The following is a 20066-nucleotide window of genomic DNA, read 5'->3' on the forward strand; positions in this document are numbered from 1 at the left end:
AGACCCTGTCTATTAAAAAAAAATCATGCTGGCCAGGCATGGTGGCTCACACTTATAATTTCAGCACTCTGGGAGGCCAAGGCGGGCGGATCACCTGCATTCAGGAGTTCGAGACCTGCCTGACCAACATGGAGAAACCCCATCTCTACTAAAAATAAAAAATTAGCCAGGCATGGTGGCACATGCCTATAATCCCAGCTACTAGGGAGGCTGAGGCAGGAGAACTGCTTGAACCTGGGAGGCAGATGTTGCGGTGAGCTGAGATCACGCATTGCACTCCAGCCTGGGCAACAAGAGCAAAACTCCATCTCAAAAAAAAAAAAAAAAAATTCATGCTGTAAATCTTAAATAGATAAAAGTGTTTAAGTAAAAGTTAAAATTGCAAAGAACTAATTGGTGATATGATTTTCTAGATAATTTGGCTAGGAGGAAAAAAAACTTCATCTGATCCTTCTCACAGGTAATTTTTCACAAAATCAAGAATTATCAGAGTTGAGGAAGATTCTCCTCATTCAGCAAACATCTCTTGACACCAAATGTACGCTAGGACCTAGCGGATGAAGATAAATGAAGCAGTCTCTGCTTGCTAATTCATTCTCATGCCCCTTGCAAGGTTTCTTTCTTTGTTTCACATGAAGATCTCCAAATGCATTCTTTCACAAGGCCGACCAGTCCACGTATGAACAAGCCAAACTGAAAGATGATCTTCCTTTTATTGTGCTATATTTGATCCCCTCTAGCATCCTCTTAGCACTGACTGTTTCTTCTAGAGACTACCAAGGGACCTTAATTCCCTCTCCAAAATGACAATATTTCAAATATATAAAAACACAAATCAAGTCCTTTCCCTTAAGTTACCTGTTTTCCAGGTCACATCCCCAAGGCCCTCAACTGTCTATAGGTAGGCAAAATTGTCAGTCCTTTCACCATCCTCGTGGCCACGTCTCTCAGTGTCTCCACTAAAAATGCAGTGCTCAGAGCTGGGCACAAGTTACTAGATTTCATCTGTCAGGAGAAAGGGGAGGAAATGCACTGTAGTTAGCATTTCTCTTCATCTGGAGGCTCTGTTAATGGAATCCAGGTTAGTATCAGCAACTTCTTACAGCCATGGTTCCTTATGGTTCCTTTTAAGCTATGTGGCCTTCTATGACTGCCAGATCATTTTCACATAAACTAACATCAAGTTAACTCTCCCTCAACATAAAGTTTCATAATTGGATGACAGTTGGTTTTAAAATCCAAATATTAGATTTGACCTTTGAGCTATAGTCCTAGTCTCACCCAACTCTACCACCAACAATAGTGGCCAGACCTCCCAACTTAATGTCATGTATAGATTGGATAAGTACACTTTTTACGCCTTCATTTGCCAGCCAGGCTATCACCCAAAACAAGAGGTCTCATTGGCCATGAGACTAAAGACTTTCCTTGAAATCGACATTGATTTATTACTCTGTCTGGTGAAGATAGTTCAAGCAGCTACAAATTTCCCTGACTTCACTGTTATCCATCCTAAAATTCCCTGTCATGAAAGGCTTTCTTGAATTCCTTGACAAATTGAGACATAACTTGTATGTGGCCTTCCCCTAATACCTCTATAGTAACGTTATTGAAAGAGGAAACAATATCAGTTTGGCCTCACAGTTTCACATCTCAGATACCTTCTTTTGATAACTTTTTATGATGACATTCCATGAAAATAATTTGGTGGTGATGGATAGAAGCAGAACACTCCCCTTAGGCCATGCTACTTAATGACATCAAATGATGTACTCATCAGAAAACCAATTCTTCACTGCTTGCCAGCATGCTGTACCAAATGTCTCAGTTCCATCTCGGGTAAATGAAGCTATTTCTCCAGTTTTATTTTTTATTCTAAAACAAAAATGTACATAGTCTTTAGTCTAGTAAGCACATATGAAGTAATAACACCATTTCCTGCCTTCCAGCTTATATCTTTATCAAGGACTTAAATTTGCAGTCATCAAATCCAAGTGTATATGGTCTTTGGATTGATCTCAATTCAAAACAAAAAAAATAATAACAAAATTATGCTAATGAAAAGATGCAGGGAGAATAACTTACCTGATTGATGAGTTTGGGACAGGAAAAGGAGCATGGGTTGCTCCTCCCGTTCTTCTTGCCTTCCTTTCAAGAGCTAACTTGCATGCAGAGAATACAGACACTCAATCGCTACCCAAATGCAGGGGAGGTGTGCTGGGCCACTGCTGACTGTTTCTAGGTAGGTAGTCTGTATCATCCTGGAGTTTAGTATTATGAAGTCCCTAGATCCTGGATATAAATCATATTCTCCAGTGTAATCATAATCAGTTATAAAGGTAGGTAAGAAGATTCTAACCTCCAAGTGCCAACTCCTTTCTCTTATTTCTTGATTGGCTCAGAACTCCAGGCATGGAGCAGAGGTGCTGGTTTGGGAACTCATCAAACATCTATAACAATACACTTGAATGAAGAGTTCCCCCACTAAAGATGCCTGATAGAGGAATCCCATGACAGGGCAAAAATGGTTCCTCTCCAGCAACCCTGCTCCACTCAGTCATGTGCAGGAAACAACCCAGAGAAAATGTGACCTTAGTGTTTCTCTTTCACACTCCTTATCTCAATGGTCTCACAACCCCTTGAGACTGGTGTGTGCATGTGTACAGCTTACTGAAGGTAGAATGAATACGCAAATGTAATAGAGATAGATGTAATCATACAAGTAAAATTATACTTATGTAATGTATAACATATATTACATATCAGCATTACATGCACTTAACATTTATATACAAAAGTTTAATGCTGTATTATGCCTATCAAGTCATGTTATATATTGGAAAGAATCCCCAAATTTGTAAACATATCCACAGTGATATAGATTCAACTCTTCATATGGCCGTTTATCAAATTTCTATAGAATTTATGTGAGGAATATAAAAAATAATAAATGTCAATGTGCTCTGAAAATTGCCAGGCTGTAAACATATGTTGTTATTTCACATTTACCATTACAACAAATGCCAGCCTATTTCTAGGTGTGCAGTTGTCCAGCGTGCCCTAAATGTATTTAGACATCACAAGTTACAAACTAAAAGAACTAAAGGGGTAGAATGTGATAAAGCTTTGTATAATTATTAAAATAAATCTAAGAGGATGCCACAGGACCAAGTTTATATAATGCAAGGTCCAGCCATTTCATGAACTATCAGCCGTACAAACTGGACCCTACCCATGGAAATAAGCCCAAGTTTATAGACCTAGAATAGGAATATTAAAATTAATCCAAAATTAATGAAATCAGGTGAGCCAGTAAGAATTCTAGTCCCAGTTGAAAACTCAGCCTCGACACTAAGTCTTATCTATTATTCTACAAGGAAGCATGGATTCTCCTTATTTCTTCATCCTGACCTTCAGCCATTTTCTCACAGTTTAGCACTTGCGAGGCTTTGCAGAAGGAATTCCAGAAAGTTTCTTAATACAACTTACAGTCTTTAATTACACAATTGGAATTAAGCTTTTAAGTGAAGAGCTCATTTAAACTTATATTTAAATGTACACAACTGATACCGGAGCCTTTCTGGGCAATAGCAGTGTTGAGTGGAAATGGTCCACACACTTCAGGAGAGGGGATAGTGTGGGAGCAATGTATACCTAAGATAACTTAGTTCCTAAGGACATGAAGCAGGTGAAACTAGGAAGTGAGAACAGGGTGAAGAGAAGGGGGCATATATACCAAAAAGAGCTGAAAGCAGGGTTTCAAAGAAATATTTGGACATCCTTGTTCATGGCAGTATTATTTAAAATATCTGAAAGCTGGATTCAACCCAAGTGTCTATCGACAGATGACTAGATAAACAAAAATGTATGTGTGTGTGTATGCACTGTATGTGTATGTATGTATATGTGTATATACACATATAAACACATTTGTATGTGTGTATATATGTCTACATATACACCATTTACACTCATATATACAGTATTCCACTGTGTTTGTACATATGTGTGTCTGTGTGTAAATATATATATAATATATACAGTGTGTGTATATATATATAACATATATATACAGTGTGTGTATATAACCTACCTAATTGATGAGTTTGGGATAGGAAAAGTACCTTACATAAGGAAAATACCTAATATAAGTGAAATAAGCCAACTGGATTCACTTAATGGGATTAAAATGATAGAGAGAGAGAGGACAGAAAAGAAATCCCCATATGTTCATTGAATACAAAAGAGAAACATCTTAACAACTATTAGTATTCAAAATACAAAAATGGAGCAAGTAAGAGATAAAATTCATGTTTAGATTAAGAAGGCCTCTCACTGAGATTTTTTTATGTCATTTTATTCTAATAGGTTTCCCCTTATGACCTTTGAAGCAGCTTAAACACACACACACACATACACATACACACAAAAGCACAGTGGAATACTATTCAGTCTTAAGCAGGAAAAAAATTCTGATACATGCTAGAACATGATGAACCTTGAGCACATTATGCTAAGTGAAAAAAGCCAGTCACAAAAAGACATATACTGTCTGATTTTACTTGTATGAGGTACTGAAAAAAGACAATACTGTATGATTGCCCTTTATGAGGCACTTAGAGTAGTCAAATTCACAGAAGCAGAAAGTAGAATGGTGGTTGCCAAGAGCTGGGAGGGGAGAGAGTTATTGAGGATATAGAGTTTCAGTTTTGCATGTTGAAAAGGGTTATGTGGATGGATGGTGGTAATGATTGCACAACAATGTGAATGTACTTAATGCCACTGAATTGTACGCATAAAAATAGTTAAGATGGCAAATTTTATGTTTTCCCACAATTAAAAATAAAAGATGCATATTATATTTTTAACCAAATTAAAACAACTTCTAGGTTTGTGAGAAAAAAAAGAGACGGTGGGGAGCACGTACTGTCTGCTGTATAACTTGCCTAGGTCTTGGCCTAGGCTTAGTAAAAAGGAAAATGGCGGCCGGGCGTGGTGGCTCACGCCAGTAATCCCAGCACTTTGGGAGGCTGAGGCAGGTGGATTACTTGAGGTCAGGAGTTTGAGACCAGCCTGACCAAAATGGTGAAACCCCGTCAGTACTAAAAATACAAAAATTAGCCGGGCGTGGTGGTGGGCACCTGTAATCCCAGCTACTCCAGAGGCGGAGTCAGGAGAATCGCTTGAATCCAGGAGGCGGAGGTCGCAGTGAGCTGAGATCACCTCACTGCACTCCAGCCTGGGCAACAGAGCAATACTCCGTCAAAAAAAAAAAAGAAAAAGAAAAAGAAAGAAAGAAAAGAAAGAGAGAAAGGGAGAAAGAAAAGAAAGAAAAAAAATTTAACTATTTCTGTATTTTAACTTATTCATGCTAGTAATATTATGATTATTGCATTACAACTCAAAATCCACAGCAGATAATATTAAATGTGCATTGAAATACCAGAAATGCTGTAAGCATTTGTTACTCAAAGTGTGGCCTGAAGCCCAGCAGCATCAGGATTCTCAGGTGGTTCAGTTGTCCATTAGTTTGAGAAGCACTGTTGTAAACTTTCAAGAACTGCAAATTCAGCTAACAATCACGCTTGATCGGTTGAGATGGAAGGACAACATGTCATTACAGCTGTATTATTGTATTGTGAGTTAAATTGAAAAAAATGTCCATGTTTTACTATTCTTTACATTCTCAAAAAGTATTAAAACTGTATCCATTTATTGCCTTCAATATAGAAAATGCTTAAATTGAACCACAATTTTTATTTAATGTCAATGACAGTATTTTCTGAAGATTCTATATGACACTTTCATGGAAGTGAAATGATTTTCAAAAGCAAAGAGCCAAGCACAGAGCTCTTAATAAGTGACTGATGGTAGATTTGGTAGCTTTAAAATTCAAAGAACTCATTATTACAGCAGAACTAAGCATAGTATAATAATAAGTTTGCCAGGGGAAGTACTGACCCTCATAAATGTTCAAGAACAATAAAATTCTGGTCACTGGTAATGTGAGAAAAACCACTAATACCCACAGCCAACTGGATTCACTTAATGGGATTAAAATGACACAGAGTGAGAGGACCGAAAAGAAGTGCCCATGTGTTCACTGAACACAAAAGAGAAACAACTGAACAAATATATGTATTCAAAACACAAAAGTGTTAGCAAGAGATAAAATTCATGTTTAGATTAAGAAGGCCTCTCACTGAGATTTTTTATGTGCTTTTATTCTAATACGTTCCCCCTCATTACCTTTGAAGCAGTTTAATTCAATGCTAAGGATACATTTAACACTTGAAACAAAAAAAATAAATTTCCAATAGAAAGACAAAAATTAGTGATTATAGACAAAGTAGAGATGACTGAGAGGGAAAACTGGAGTTAGATTCTGTCTCTGACATCAGGGCATACTTGGCTGGAAAACATTTTTTCCACTTAAGGATAATCTTTAAAAGTTATTGGAATCTCTGCCTGCTTTCATATCCTTTGCCTCTGGCAAACGTCCATTCACTCTGACTTTTGCAATAGTAAAAATAACTAAATTTGACTCAGTAAAAACAAGTATTATTTTACAAGTACAAACCGAAAGTCAACCCAAGGTTTGGCTTGTTGTTTTTTGAAATTGATGCTAATTTTAAGCAACGATTCAGAGAATCCCTGGAGGTTTATATGAGCTCATTAGTAGCAAAAGCATTTTTAAGTAATGCAAAGTGTTTTCAAGAGCCAGAAAGAAGCTCTTTACACTGCTGAATCACTTGGCACCTTCACATACCCACCTCATGTTCTTGTTACCCAGAAGACAGCAGCAGAGTTTGAAGTAAAACCTCCCTCTGTGGCGGTATTAAAAGCAAGATATGTGACTCTTGATTTTTTGTATTGGAATGACTATGACATCTTAAAACTTAACTTGGGGTCTACGGGTGAGGTCTTCAGAGATGAACTTAGTACTCTCATAAAGGTCTTACTTTTATTTTATCAATTATATGGAACAACAGCTAACATTTTACTGAGCAGAACAAGAGATTAACAAGAACTTAAAATGGGAGAAAGGACAGGTGAGGTGGCTCATGCTTGTAATCCCAGCACTTTGGAAGGCCAAGGAGTGAGGATCATTTGAGCCCAGGTGTTCAAGACAAGCCTGAGAAGCATAGGGAGACCCTGTTTCTACCAAAAATTTTAAAAACTTACCCCTCCACATATTCCAAAAATAGTAATAAATTTAAAAATTGGCCAGGCATGGTGGTGCATGCCTCTAATCCAAGCTACTCAAGAGGCTGAGGTGGAGCCTGGGAGGTGGGGACCCTTGAGTAGCTAGGACTACATGCATGCACTTGAGCCTGGGAGGTAGAGTGAGCCATGATCACACCACTGCACTCCAGCCTGGCCAACAGAGTGAGGCCTTGTTTCAAAAAAAAAGGGGGGGTGTGGGGGAAGAAAAGGTATAAGAATTAAGAAGCCACCCTCATGCTGTGATAAATATCTGCAAGCTTTAGCAACTGTCAGCTGGAGCAATTTGAATAGTAAATGTTTTGTGTCAGAAGAGAGCTACACTGAAGGCTTTTGACAGTGGTGCAAATGTGGGAGGCATAAAGCTGATACTTGGGGACATAATGAGAGTTGTGACTGGGCCTGCATCCAAATGCCTGCTGTCACCAGTGGTTCAGAAACAGTGGACTCACCACTCAAGAGCTGCGAGGAGGTTTGGGCCCCATCATGGGAAGTACTGACCACATCATACAAGGAAACCTGATTTGTGGCTCCTAGCAACCTAAAATCATAGACTGTTCAAAGAAACTAGAAATGTTTCTAGAAAGGAAGCTTGGGGCCCCACATAAACATCCTCACCAGGGAAAGAAACTGGGACCCAGGGAGTCAGAAGAAATCTATTCCAAGAACCCAAATCATCATGTAAAAGAGACATTACGCTTGATTTCCCTTCAAATTAATTCAGCTTTGTCCAGTCACGTGAAATGAAGATACTGTAAACATGCAAATGGCCCTATGTGCTCCTTAAAGTTATTTTTGTCTCAAACAGTCTTGAATAATTAAATTTATGTGCCCTCCAAAATGCAAAACTAAAGTATTATAAAGGTTTTCCTGTGGCCCCCAGTGACCATTAAGAGTACTTCAAAATATACAGAATCATAGAAAAATAGCTGCTTCATCTAGACAGAGACAACTATTTGCTTCAGCAAATACTGGGTCTTTTAGAAGACGGTGTCAATTTTATTGCTTTTTGAAATGCTGTGTAAAGCATGGTACTTAACAATTTGCACATTGGGCAATTTCCATCTGTAAGTTTAAATATATGTGATAAGAAAAAGTACATGCATATTATGGATATATAAAACTTTTCAAAATCATCATCTTTACATTAGAAATTTCTTCACACAAACAACCTGAAAAAAAAGTAGCAAGTGGCAAGAACACCCTAAGACTGCAGAAAATACAGCTTTCTGTTTAAGCAGCCTTTCACTGAGAGACACGAGTGATGGCAGATGAAGGCCTCTTAAGAATAGACTCAACAGAAAATGACAGTGGTTCATTCACCGAGAGTTTTGTTCCAACTTGTTTGGCTACAAAAAGGTCTTTTGCGCACCTATCTATTGTAAATGTGTACTTCTGGTTCTCCTTAACTAAACACTCTCTGTGTTTCTTAGGGGTCTCTTCAAAGGCCTCTTTGACAAATGGTGTTTTCAACTCAGGACCCGATTTGTCATTAAGCGTTTGCTGGAATAATGAGTGGAATGGATTATGTCTAAGTGGCAGAGGGTGCCTGGTGTTTTCTTTGCTGATCTTCGTTAAGACATGCCCTTGAGCTGCCAGGGAGTCCATGTCAACAACAGGAGAGAAATTCCGTCGGGGTGGGGAGAATGCGGACCTCTCTGGGACAGCCTGATGACCCTGAAGGTCACTTCTCGTGGTCTGGATCTCAGGAGTGTGAGGCGGCACCAGGGAGCCTTCCAATTTCGATGGCATCATGTCATGCTCTGCACTGAGCCCATCCTGGACTCGTGCTCCCTTCAAGTCCCAGCTGGCCCCAGGCTTCAGGGCTTGAACTGAGGTGGTGGCATTTAGCAGGCATTGCTGGTAGAGGAGGGTGTCGCTAATGGGGCCACACTTGGGCCAAACTAAAAATCTTGAGGACACAGGATACTGTCTATAAGTCGTGGCCACGCTGACATTAGAAGAAATTAGTTCCATATTCCCAGACCCTGAATACTGCATGGTTAAATCAAGGCAGGTGGGCAAAAAATTACAGAAGTCCTTGCTCTGTGGTTCCACTGGGCTGGGGCTGTAGGCACTTTTGTAGGAGTTATAGTCAGGTCCAGGCACTATGCGGTTGGGCAGAAACAGAGCAGCAGCTTGAGAAGTTTCCAACATCTCCCTTTCTTTATATTCTCTCTCCAGCATAATGTTCTCCAACTCTTTATCAGCAAAGGCTCTTCTTTTCCTCATCCTGTCACTAACTGGGGGAGGTAGAGGGAAGGTCCCTCCTACATAAGTCTCCGCTGGAATGGGGCGATAGCCTAAAAGAAGCAAAGATTGCACATGAAAGAGATTAACATCTACAGAAGAAAAATCTGGACACCCAGAAGGTAACAGCAACACTGCAAATCAGCAGAACAGTTATTTTCAGTTCTATCTCACTAATATTTTTATACAGATGCAAAAGTACGGGTTAGGTTTAAAATAGTTTCCTGGGAGGGTGAAAGATATCCATATTGCAACTTGTTGTTGTTGCTGTTGTTGTTGTTATGGATTTGTTTGCTTGCTTGCTTCAACAGGCATACTTTATTGATTAAAAATTTTAATATTCTTCCCAGGCCCCCTATGCATTAAGAGACAAGGCTATTCATCTTGTATCAATCAATGTTTTATTATTATCCATGTTATCTTTTTTCATTATTAAAAAATATATCTATACCTAGAGCTGATGTCACTTTTATTTTCTAAAGATGGTTCATTATGTACACACTGTAATAGCTGTAGAATAATCCAAGGAGAACTAGGAAAAAAGAGAAAGAAAGAAAGAAAGTTAAAGGAGATTCGTGAGTAGAAAAAGAAAAAAAAAGGCTTAAGAAAATAGAGAAGCATAGAAAATTGAAAAGAGCTGTTAACTAGTCAAACACACTCTACAGTGAACAATTTAACCAGGCCCCTTCCCCTGACTACCAGTACAAAAAAAAACAAAGCAAAATAAAACAAAACCCAAAAACGTTGGGGAGTATTCCCTGCTCTATTGAAAATAACTGTTCTAAAACATTTTTCCCAAGCTCTAATCATTTTGTCCGGATACCAAAACGGTTGAACAAGCAATCATTAGAACACAGGCTAAGTCATCACAGGAATAGGAACAAACTCAAAAACAAAGATTAGTGTAACATAAATAGAATTCCTGGGGGCATAAAATACTTGAAGTATTTCATCACCCCCCAGCACTCACCTCTACCAAATTTGTTTGAAGAATCCATTGTTATATTTGTGTTTACATAGTGACAAACCCACCATACTCATTTACAAGTAGAATAAAATTTGAAAATTAATGTTTCCATTTCTATGGTAAGGTTTTGCCAGGAAGTTATTCAGTTGAATTTACTATTCCATTTAGTCCTCAGACTTCGCAAGTTGCTTTGGCACAATCTCAGTTTATCAATTTGGCCCTATTATTATAAATCTGTTTATCCAGTTTGTAACCAAATTCATTTTTAATTCATAAGAAACCACTCTATGGTCAGAAGTATGCAACACATGATAGGACACACACAAACTTCAAAACCTGTCCAGAACCAACAAAATTCAGAAGCTACACAAGAAAAAAGCAGAATCTAAATGTCTACTTAAAAAATTTTGTTTACTTTCAGCCTGAATTTCATGAAGTGGCAGTGATTAAAGCAAATGTTAACTTTCCCTTATTTAAATTTTTTAAAATTTAAAGAAAAACGGTTAAAAATAATCAATATATTATTGAAAAGGTCAATAAATAAATTCCATACCCAAATAGAGATGCTTTTAAAAATCGGTAATATTTTAAGAAAAAATAACGTATCCCCAGGCTTTCATGAAAGTGAGAACATGGAGAGAGAAAGTTAGAGATTTTGCACTGTTCGCATTCAACCTCCACTTCACTTTCTGGATTCAAAACCTTTTTCAGATTCTATAACCTTGATTGTCAACAATGGTAAAATGAAGTTTGGAATAACAGGAATTACCCAAGTAATTAAAAAAAAAAAAAGTACAATGAAAAAGAGTTGAATCTGAGGTTGAACACCCAGACTAAAGGTCTTTATTGGTTGGGCAGATGTTAAACTCCTCATTTGACTTCATCTATTCAGCTCCCACAACTAAGAAAAGTGGAGGTGGTTGTGTTGTTTTGTTTTGCTTTGTTTAGGTTATTTATTTCCTTCCAAGACATCTGCTTCAGGGTCACTTGGCAGTATATCTTTGTACATCCCTCACACGGAGTAAATTTCACATGCACTCCACATTAACCCATTAACCACTAAGCAGACAACCAAATAATAGGAATTCTTAAACTGGTGGTGACAAAAACCTCAGCAGGTATGTGAGATTCATTTTCCCAGGTGGCGGTTTCCTTCCTAGAAGAAAACTTTCTGGCTCCGGGACCATGCTAATCTTCTCCCTATGGGTTCAGTTTTAGTGTATGGGCTCAGAGAACGCCTAAACAAAACCTTTCTAATAAAAAGTATTTCCCTTTAGATAGCACTTTAACTGATTAATAAATACACTTTGTGCCTGATTGATGAGAGTCATTCAACTCGGTTTAAAAGGCTGAAGGATAGTTTTGTTGCTTTACCTTCTAAAATGCTTTTGGCCAGCAAACTGGGGGCTCTGACTTGCCTCTGGTATACAGTTTTGCGCTCGAAATTATTCTGTTTCCCAGAAAGCCCCTTCTTGTCCTGTAAACACAAGAAACATCATCAATAATGCCCTGAAAGAAAACGGGGGCGAGAAGGGGAAGGACGGGATGTCAGTAAGTCTTCTAGAAACTCTCCCCCTTCTAAATGTATTGAATTTTCCCATTCCGTGTGAAAAATAATTACAAACGAATTACTATCAGCACCCAATAATCCTAGGGCAAAGAGCTGGAATCTCCACTGGTGAGCTGGGCCCCCTGCTTTCTCCAGCACAGTCACTCTAAACTTCAGACCTATGGCCAGAAGTGAGGGGACATCCCGGAGGGAAGTGAAAAAGTGAAATCCCTTTCAGGGGGGCGCCCGACCTCAAGAGATGGTTGCAGCCAGGCTGGGTCCTGGGAGCCCACCTGTCGGGTAGAAGGTGCCCAAGGTCTGCTGTTAAGCAGTGAGGCGAGGCGGATTTCTCCCTGCGGCAGGGCGGGCACGATGGAGTGACAGGGTAATGAAGAGATAAGGGTCTCCTGGGTCCAGCAGCGAACTCCGAATTTGCGCTTTACAGACGCCCGCCCTCACCTCCGCAGTCACCGCCAGCTGGTGGGATTCTGAGGCCTCCCACGCCCGCGCCCTATCCAGCATATGCTACAGAGAACGCGTGGGAACGCAGGGCCGGCGATGACCCATACGGGACGCGGGAGGAGGCCAAACCCAGGACTGGGTGCCCTTGGCGTCCAGCGCGCTCTCCCGGGCCCTGGAGAGGCGTTCCAGTGGGGTTGCGACCTTCAGTATGCCTGGCGATCCACTCCCCAGCTCCTCTCCGCCAAAAAGTAAAATTGAAAATCTTCCCTGGTCCTGAGTCTAGGAGGAGGCCCTGTGAAGCCTCGTTTGCTGAGCTCTCCCTGTCCAGGCGCATATGGAAACAAATACAACAACCGAGGTTCAACAGCCTCTCTCAGAAAGAAAACCCTGGCTCTCCTCGCAGCTGGAGTCCTCCGATGGGAAGCAGCAGAGACCCTCCACTGGCTCTTAGGTAGTCTGCAGGGACGGTAGCTTCGGATTGATGACCTTGGGTTGCAGGCATCTAATTTCTCATACACTTTGTGTCTCATCTGTAAAATGAGTGTTCTGGATATCTCAAACGTCCAGGTGACCGCGGAAGCACCGAGTACATGCGTGCTGCGTAGTTCTTTTTCTCCATCATCACTAGTACAGCAGTGACGAGTCTGGAGCTGCACGCCGCGCTGTGGATCAACCACTTTCCCCCCAACCCCTCCCTCAACACCACGAAAATACACTTTTAAATGTAAAAAAATAAAAACAAATTGATTTTCTCACGATGTTCCAAATGGGCCTAATCACTTTCAAGGCCTCTCTACCTGCTTTTTAAGAAAAAACATTTCCCAAGTTCCCCAGAGATGCCTTTCTCCCTCCCGACCCTGCTTGCCAGTGTAGGCAGAAAAGCGTTCTTACCACCCTTCCTAGTGAGAGACAGGCGCCGCAAGGCCCTGGGCGCGGGGGTGTAGATAGCTGCCCCGTTCCCCTCCAACTCTCCCACCTCCATTGTGGCCTGGGATGCCCCAGGGGGGCGCGTCCCGGGCCGGGCGAGTACGCACCTCTGTGGCCTGCTGCCTCCGGAGCGCCACCTGGGCGGCCATGACGCGCTGTCGCTCCACCACCAGCAGGCAGTTGGCGCACTGGCAGTCGCGCCAGCGACAGAAGCGCTTGTGGCCCTTCAGGCAGGACACCACGCCGTGGTTGCGGCAGCGCGCACACTTGGGCGTGCGGCTCAGCTTGCGCGGCTCCGCGCCGCCGCCCGCAGGAGTGCAGCGCTCTGGGGGACCGGTGCCGGCGGGTGAGGCCTGAGGCGCGAGCGGCGGCCTCGGCTGCAGTCCCCCCTGCTGCTCCGGCTGGCCGGGCATCCCGGGGGACGCGCCTGCCTCTTCGCCATCGCCCTCTTCTTCCGCGTCTTCGTCCACCTCGTCGTCATCCTCGTCGTCCTCACCGTCCCCGTCGGCCGGCGGCGGGCTGGGCTCTGGGGGCGTTGACCGCTGCGCCCCGCAGCCGTCCTCTTCTAGCTCCAGGCTCTCGACATCGATCTCCCAGTCCCCGGCCGCCAAGCCAGCCTGCGGGTCGGCCATGGCGCTCGGAGCTTCGCTGGGGCCTGAGCTCGGCGGCCTCACTCTGGGGAAACACAAAGAAATCCAAAGACCCACCGGCCGCCGTCAGGGACCATCCCTGAGCCTCCGGCCCAAAGCTCCTGGTCTGCCCGCCTCCGGCCCCTTGAGTTATCCTGTTCTCATTACATGTCCCTCACTTCCAGGCCACACGTGCCTTTCTTGTATCTCTAGGGCCCCCAGGGATCTACAACCCAAGAAAGGTTTTATTTTATTAATTCTAAGTGCTCTGTAAGTACCTGACCTTTAACCGTAGCCCTCTCTGGCTTTACACAGGCTTTCCGGACAAGTCCCTGGGTAACTCACTTATCACACACACAAAATATTGTGTCCAACTAGGCTGGCCCAGGCCACTTGTCAGATTTCCCCATACTCAAGTAGTAAGGCCATGATGCATATGAAACTATCCGTGGAAGAACTGTTTTCCTTTCATTACAAGTGGCCCTTCAGACCCACTGAAGTACCACTCCATGCTTCCCAAATGCCTCTCATCAGCCTACATCACCACAAGGACCCCTCCTTGGGCTTGAAGAGGTCCTCTCACCCCCCTCCCCAAAATAATCAACTGAAAACCAAAATTTTGTTGTCATTAGACTCCCATAGGGGCAAAGAGCACAAAGCTACAGATGCCCGTCCAGCCTTAATAGTACTTGGGGCGCCACAGGGCTGAGCTGTGTGGGCTCTCTGTACTTAGGGCTTGGTTTACATCTTTAAGGCAAGGCATTCAAGTCAAACAGAAAAGGTGAAGGATGATTCACGCCCTTTGCCCTCCCTGACACCCCGAGGGCATCACAGCACTCACCAAAACTTTGAGGCCCGGGCTGGTAGCCCAGTCCAAAGATATCCAGCTTTAGGATCTGGCGCTAGGGCTGCTGGCTGTGCATGCAAACAGAAATCGGGGTCGCTACCCTCAACCACGAAATCGGGAGCTGATAGCTGGAGGCCCGGAAAGAACCCACTGGATGGTGGAGAGGAGGGAGAAGGTGGAGGGAAGGAGAGAGGAAGCCAGTCAAGTCCTCAGCGACCTAGCCCAGCACATCCCGAACTCTGCAAAGTTCTGCTCGGTCTTCTGCAGCCTCGGGCGCCTCACCTTGCTGAGGCCGCTTTCGGCTTCCTCTGACCCAAGCTGGGCGGGAAAGGTCGGGCCGCCCCCGCCTGGCTCAGATCGCGAGCTCACCGAGCGGGCGAGCGCAGCTGCACTCAGCGCAGCGCCACTGGCTTCTGTCGCCAAACTGCGCTCCCCTTCCTAGTATTATCCGCTCGGGCCCCAGAGCTTTACGTCCTCTGATTGGCCGGTTGTCAGGCGGTGTGTACACTGATTGGCCGAGGCACGCCGGCTGGGCGCCCTCCGCCTCTCGCGGTCTACACTCTCCCCCTGAAGCGCTCCGCCAGAGTCCGCCCGCCGGGCCTTCGGTGCAGCCGGGTCGCCTGTCCAGAATTTAAACCCGAGGTATGACGGTGCCTGCAAGAGAGAAGTCGCCATTTATCTCGCGGACTGGGAAACAAGCAGAGATACACTCTGAGGAATGTGAGAGAAGGTAATAAACGACAAGAAAGAGATCAGAAGGACCAGTATTAGTCTCCATCAGCATCACAAGTATTTCGGCGACTCAATCAATAATTAATCCAAACTGGGCCTAAAAATGATGCCTCTCTATCTATCGGGACGTACAGCGACATCCTTCTTTCTCCTGCAAGAGTGCATCAGTGGTTACCTGGCACCGAAGCTCCTAGTTAGCATACAAATGGCCTGTTGATATTTCTGTGTCTAGTGCTAAGTATTCTCGAAGTGCCAAATAGTTCCTCATTAACCTTCACCGAGCCCGTGTGGCAGGTGGCCAAGTCAACTACAAGTCACTTACATTTTTCTGCTGTATCAGTTGCTATTACGGTTAATTTGAGGAAGATCAGAAATGCATGCTATTAAGAGATTTAGGTAAATCCACTCACCCTAAGCATGCATTACACAAACCTCTTTTAAAAAAAAAAAAAAAACTGCTTTTTAGTGTGCATAGTTGTATTTATAGACTTTCTAACGACTCCCTCAAAAAATCCTTTACAAAATGTTTAACAATAAAAAAAATTCCAACATATTAAAAGAAGGAATTAGTCTTCTAATTAAACTCTGCTTTACATTTCTTGAACTCCATTTAAAGTAATATGGACGCTTTTCTAACTGCATCTGTAAATAATCAAGACCTCTCAAGTATGATCTGTTTAGGAGACTTTACAAAATTGAGTGTCATCGCACTGAGCACATAGTAGGCCTGCAACAAATACTTGTTGAAGGGTGGAAATTCCTGACGTAATTCAAACCTTACTTTTCTCCGAGTCTGTCAGAATGTTAAAAGTTAACCTGGCTCCGAGAGGTGGGAACAAAGGCAGCTTAGGAACTACCGTGGAACTAACGCGACCAGCCAGAAGCGCTATTCTCAAGCCTTTAGCGATGTTGGAAAGTTCCTCCCCGGTGACCAGGCACTGGGATTCCCATTTGTACGAGTGCTTCTTCCCAGAGCCTCTTGCGAAGCCCAATGAAGGAAGTAGAGAAACAGTCCTGCTTATTCTCTTCGGCTTTTCCGTAGCTCTGGAGACTCAGAGGGTGACTTGGGAGCGGTGCGCGCTCCGACAAGGGACAGGGGGTCACACAGACTGTTACTTCCTCTCCCTTGACACCACCTTGTAACACCAGGTTCTTTTTGCACATTTTTAATACCCACTCATCAAAGCACATTTCCTTCACCTGCACTGGAGCGTTTAAATTCTTGACAGCAGCAGAAATATGTTCCTATCCCAATTTTTTCCATCGACGAAACTGAGGTTCAGAGAGGAGCCCTGGATCACCCAGTAGTCTCCGGAAGAGCAATGGACCTGTTGATGTCTGTTCTGAAGTCCCAGAAACTTTGCAGAGTCCCTCACTCCCAGCAAGAAAGACTCGCTGTGGGTTTGCTTTTTTAAATTGTATTCTCCTGCACCCCTTCTGATTTTAGTACCTGGGATTACTACCAGCAGCCCTCCTGTAACAGGACCGAGCACGTTTTTATCAAATCATTCTGTTTTTTCACCGTGTTCCCCTGCTAGCTACATTTCTGCCTTCGCAAACAGGCATTTCAGTGCTTCTGCCCCAGGACGTGTATGCAAACTACAAACCCCCACCACCGCTGGCTGTGTGTGCATGCGGTTGGCAGGCTGGGCTTTTATTTTATTTATTGCTTTTAAGGTTAGGGGTGGTGGTAAGGAGATGAAATCATGAGCCCTTCACCAGTTCTTCTAAATGTTAAGAAACAAAATCAAGAAAGTAGGTTTGCTAACTTTGGAAAACTAGATTGAGGGGAAGGGGGACCGGAGAAGAAACAGGAGGAGAAAGGGGTGTAAGCCTCTGTTTCCAAAACTGAAAGTAAACGAGCAGCCAGCAGCTCTTGCACTAGTTCGAAATTTTAAAACTGCTGCATAAGGAGGAAACAAGCGGGATTTGTGTACAATAAACCACGCTGGCTGAGGCCAAATGGGAGATGGGACTGCAGGTCCCAGCGTATGCAGAGAACAAGGCCCTCAGAATGTTCCGGCAGAGCCACCAGCCTTCCTCTTGCGTGTGCTCCATCCGTACTGACATAGGGAAAGCTGAGCCCCAGTGCTTCCTGGAGAGGGTGGGTCCCAGCGCGGTGGGCTTAAGATTGTTCCCTCCCCTAGCTCTTAGCTCACCTCTAGCGAAAACGCGCCACTGCTCTCTCCAGACATTTTGCCCATCTCCACGTGCCCCACCAGTCCCACCCTCCCTACACACCAGTCTGCGGCACAGGGGAACAAGCAGCTGTAATCATAACTCACTTGAATTACACTCAATCCCTCCGCCCGGAATGCCTCCAGAGAATCAGGATCCCAGCAATTACTGGGAAACGAGGTCGTGGGGCGGGGCGAGGAGGAGGAGAAAGGAGGGTCTTCATCCTGGGACTAACTTCAGGAAGTCCGAGAAGCTCCGATATTGAATGGGAAAATAAGTACATTTGGGGGAAAGGGAGGAGTAATTGTCATAGTTTTTACCGGATTGTGAAAGGAATCTACTGCTGCTCGAACTGTTTAGTAAATTAAGTATTCAGAGGGAATAGGAGCCAGAGAGCCTGGGCTGGAGCTGTTTGTTCCACTAGCTAGGTGATCTTGGTCACTTATTTTTCTGCGGCTCAGTTGCCTCATCTGCAAAGGGGAAAGAGTAGCCTGCCTTGGCCCGACTCCGCAATTATGAGGATAGCACGTCTTCACAGGTTAGGAGTTCGGTACAGACGTTGATTCCCGAGGTGGCAGCACAGGCAGTCCGGGAAGGCCTGGCCAAAGCGTGCCTTGAAAACTTGATTGAAAGGCGAGGGCTCAAGGAATTCAGCTCCCCTCTCGAGGTCCCTCTCTTAAAAGGGGTCAGGCCGTGACTGAGGACCTGGTGAGGTGAGGAAACAGAAGTCCTTTGCCTTGTAAACCGACACCAAATTACAAAGTACAATTCGGAGTCCCTCCTGTAAATTACAAAGCAACTGGGCGGCTGTTGACTCAGCCCAGGGAGCTAGGCTGGCGGGGTTTGCCTCTTGGAACTGACCGGCGTGGGGCCCCCTTCCCCCTCTGCCTCCCTCTCCCTTTACCCGAAATCTCTCTCGCCCTGTATCCCTTCCCTTTCTGGCGCAGCTTGGACCCACCGAATTTCTCTTTGGGCGAGTCACGCAATGAAACCTGAACAAAAATAGAAGGAGGCCCAGCACTTTGGGAGGCCAAGGCGGGTGGATTGCTTGAGTCCAGGAGTTCGAGACCAACCTCGGCAACAGGACGAAGCCCCGTCTCTACTTAAAATACAAAAAATTAGCCGGGCGTGGCGGCATGCGCCTGTAGTCCCAGCTATTCAGGAGGCTGAGGTGGAAGGATCGCTTGAGTCTGAGAAGTCGAGGCTGCAAGAGAGCCGACATCGCGCCACTGCACTGTAGCCTTAGGCGACAGGAGTGAGACTCTGTCGAGAGAGAGAGAGAGAGAGAGAGAGAGAGAGAGAGAGAGAGAGACAGAGAGAGAGAGAGAGAGAGACAGAGAGAGACAGAGAGAGAGAGAAACTCTTCGTTGTTTTTTCCTGGATGAGGGTGGTTTTCCTTTTTTCTTCAAACACCCTGCCACAAATTTTAAAATAAAATAAACAAAGGAGGAAAGTGAGTTTCAAATTGGTTCCCGCTCACCCATCAAGTTCCTTTTGCGAATCCCATCCCACCCAGTTGGCCCCGGAGCCAAGCAGCTCATGTGGCTTCCCTCTCGCGCAGCCACATAGACTTGGATCCCTTTCGAGGGTCCTGGCTTCTGCAGCCTGGCCCTGCCACCTCCCACTCCGCTCACAGAGCTAATCGCGGGAGTTGGTCCTGCCCTGAGCGTTCCCCCTACACATCCCCCACCTCCGCCCAGACTCTGTCTACGCGGACAGCCCAGCTTAGAGGCCTAGCACCGGGGTCTCGGAGCCTGACAGAGGCGGGTTAGAATGCGGATCTGCCCCTTTCTGGCTAGGGATAGTGAGAAGGTCCCTTAACCTTCCTCTGTGCCTCACTATCCTCAACTGCAAAATGGGGTTCACCTATAAGGAGGCGACTCGTGTAGATGCCCTAGCACGGTGACCCGCCCATACTGAACATTCAGTACTTGGGAGTAATTTGTGCTATTTTTGTGGTTATTTTAACTCCATTAGCTAGGCTGCAGAGAGCCCGAGGCTGGGGGAAATCCGAAGCCCGATTTCCTCCCTATTCCACCCAACTTTCCAGTTTTGGAGTCCTCCAGAGGAGGCTGGGGATCGGCGGGAACCCTCTCCCTCCACCTTCAGCCTAAGTCGCCTTGTTAACGCCGTGAGCGCCCAGGGTGGCGACTGACGTTTGAAAACGTTTAAGCATCCCAATAGAAGTGCTTTGCTGTGGCCGGCTGGGCTGTGGTTTCTCCAGAGCTGACCTCGAAGGCACCTCTTTCTGTGGAAAGCTACTCAACGTTGTACCGTCTCACGACTTTGACCGGCTGCGGA

General features: G+C 44.4%; 1 protein-coding gene across 3 annotated transcripts; it reads right to left on the reverse strand.

The window, feature by feature from the left end:
• Nucleotides 1–8196: 8196 nt before the first annotated feature.
• On the reverse strand, nucleotides 8197–15748 carry DMRT2 (doublesex and mab-3 related transcription factor 2). Of its 3 annotated transcripts, XM_025359974.1 has the most exons (6): nucleotides 15138–15748; nucleotides 14850–15005; nucleotides 13487–14054; nucleotides 11816–11918; nucleotides 9926–10006; nucleotides 8197–9527 (listed from the first exon to the last, which is right to left on the reverse strand). In XM_025359974.1, exons 3-5 carry the CDS (start codon nucleotides 14009–14011, stop codon nucleotides 9951–9953), a joined length of 684 nt encoding a protein of 227 aa, XP_025215759.1. In that variant the 5' UTR covers nucleotides 14012–14054; nucleotides 14850–15005; nucleotides 15138–15748; the 3' UTR covers nucleotides 8197–9527; nucleotides 9926–9950. The 3 variants fall into 3 exon arrangements, with proteins under 3 accessions (XP_025215759.1, XP_025215756.1, XP_025215758.1); XM_025359971.1 differs by lacking the exon at nucleotides 9926–10006; XM_025359973.1 differs by lacking the exon at nucleotides 9926–10006 and having other exon boundaries at nucleotides 14850–15748.
• Between the last annotated feature and the right edge of the window lie 4318 nt (nucleotides 15749–20066).

The sequence above is a fragment of the Theropithecus gelada genome, chromosome 15 (assembly GCF_003255815.1).
Source record: "Theropithecus gelada isolate Dixy chromosome 15, Tgel_1.0, whole genome shotgun sequence".
Classification (NCBI taxonomy): domain Eukaryota; kingdom Metazoa; phylum Chordata; class Mammalia; order Primates; family Cercopithecidae; genus Theropithecus; species Theropithecus gelada.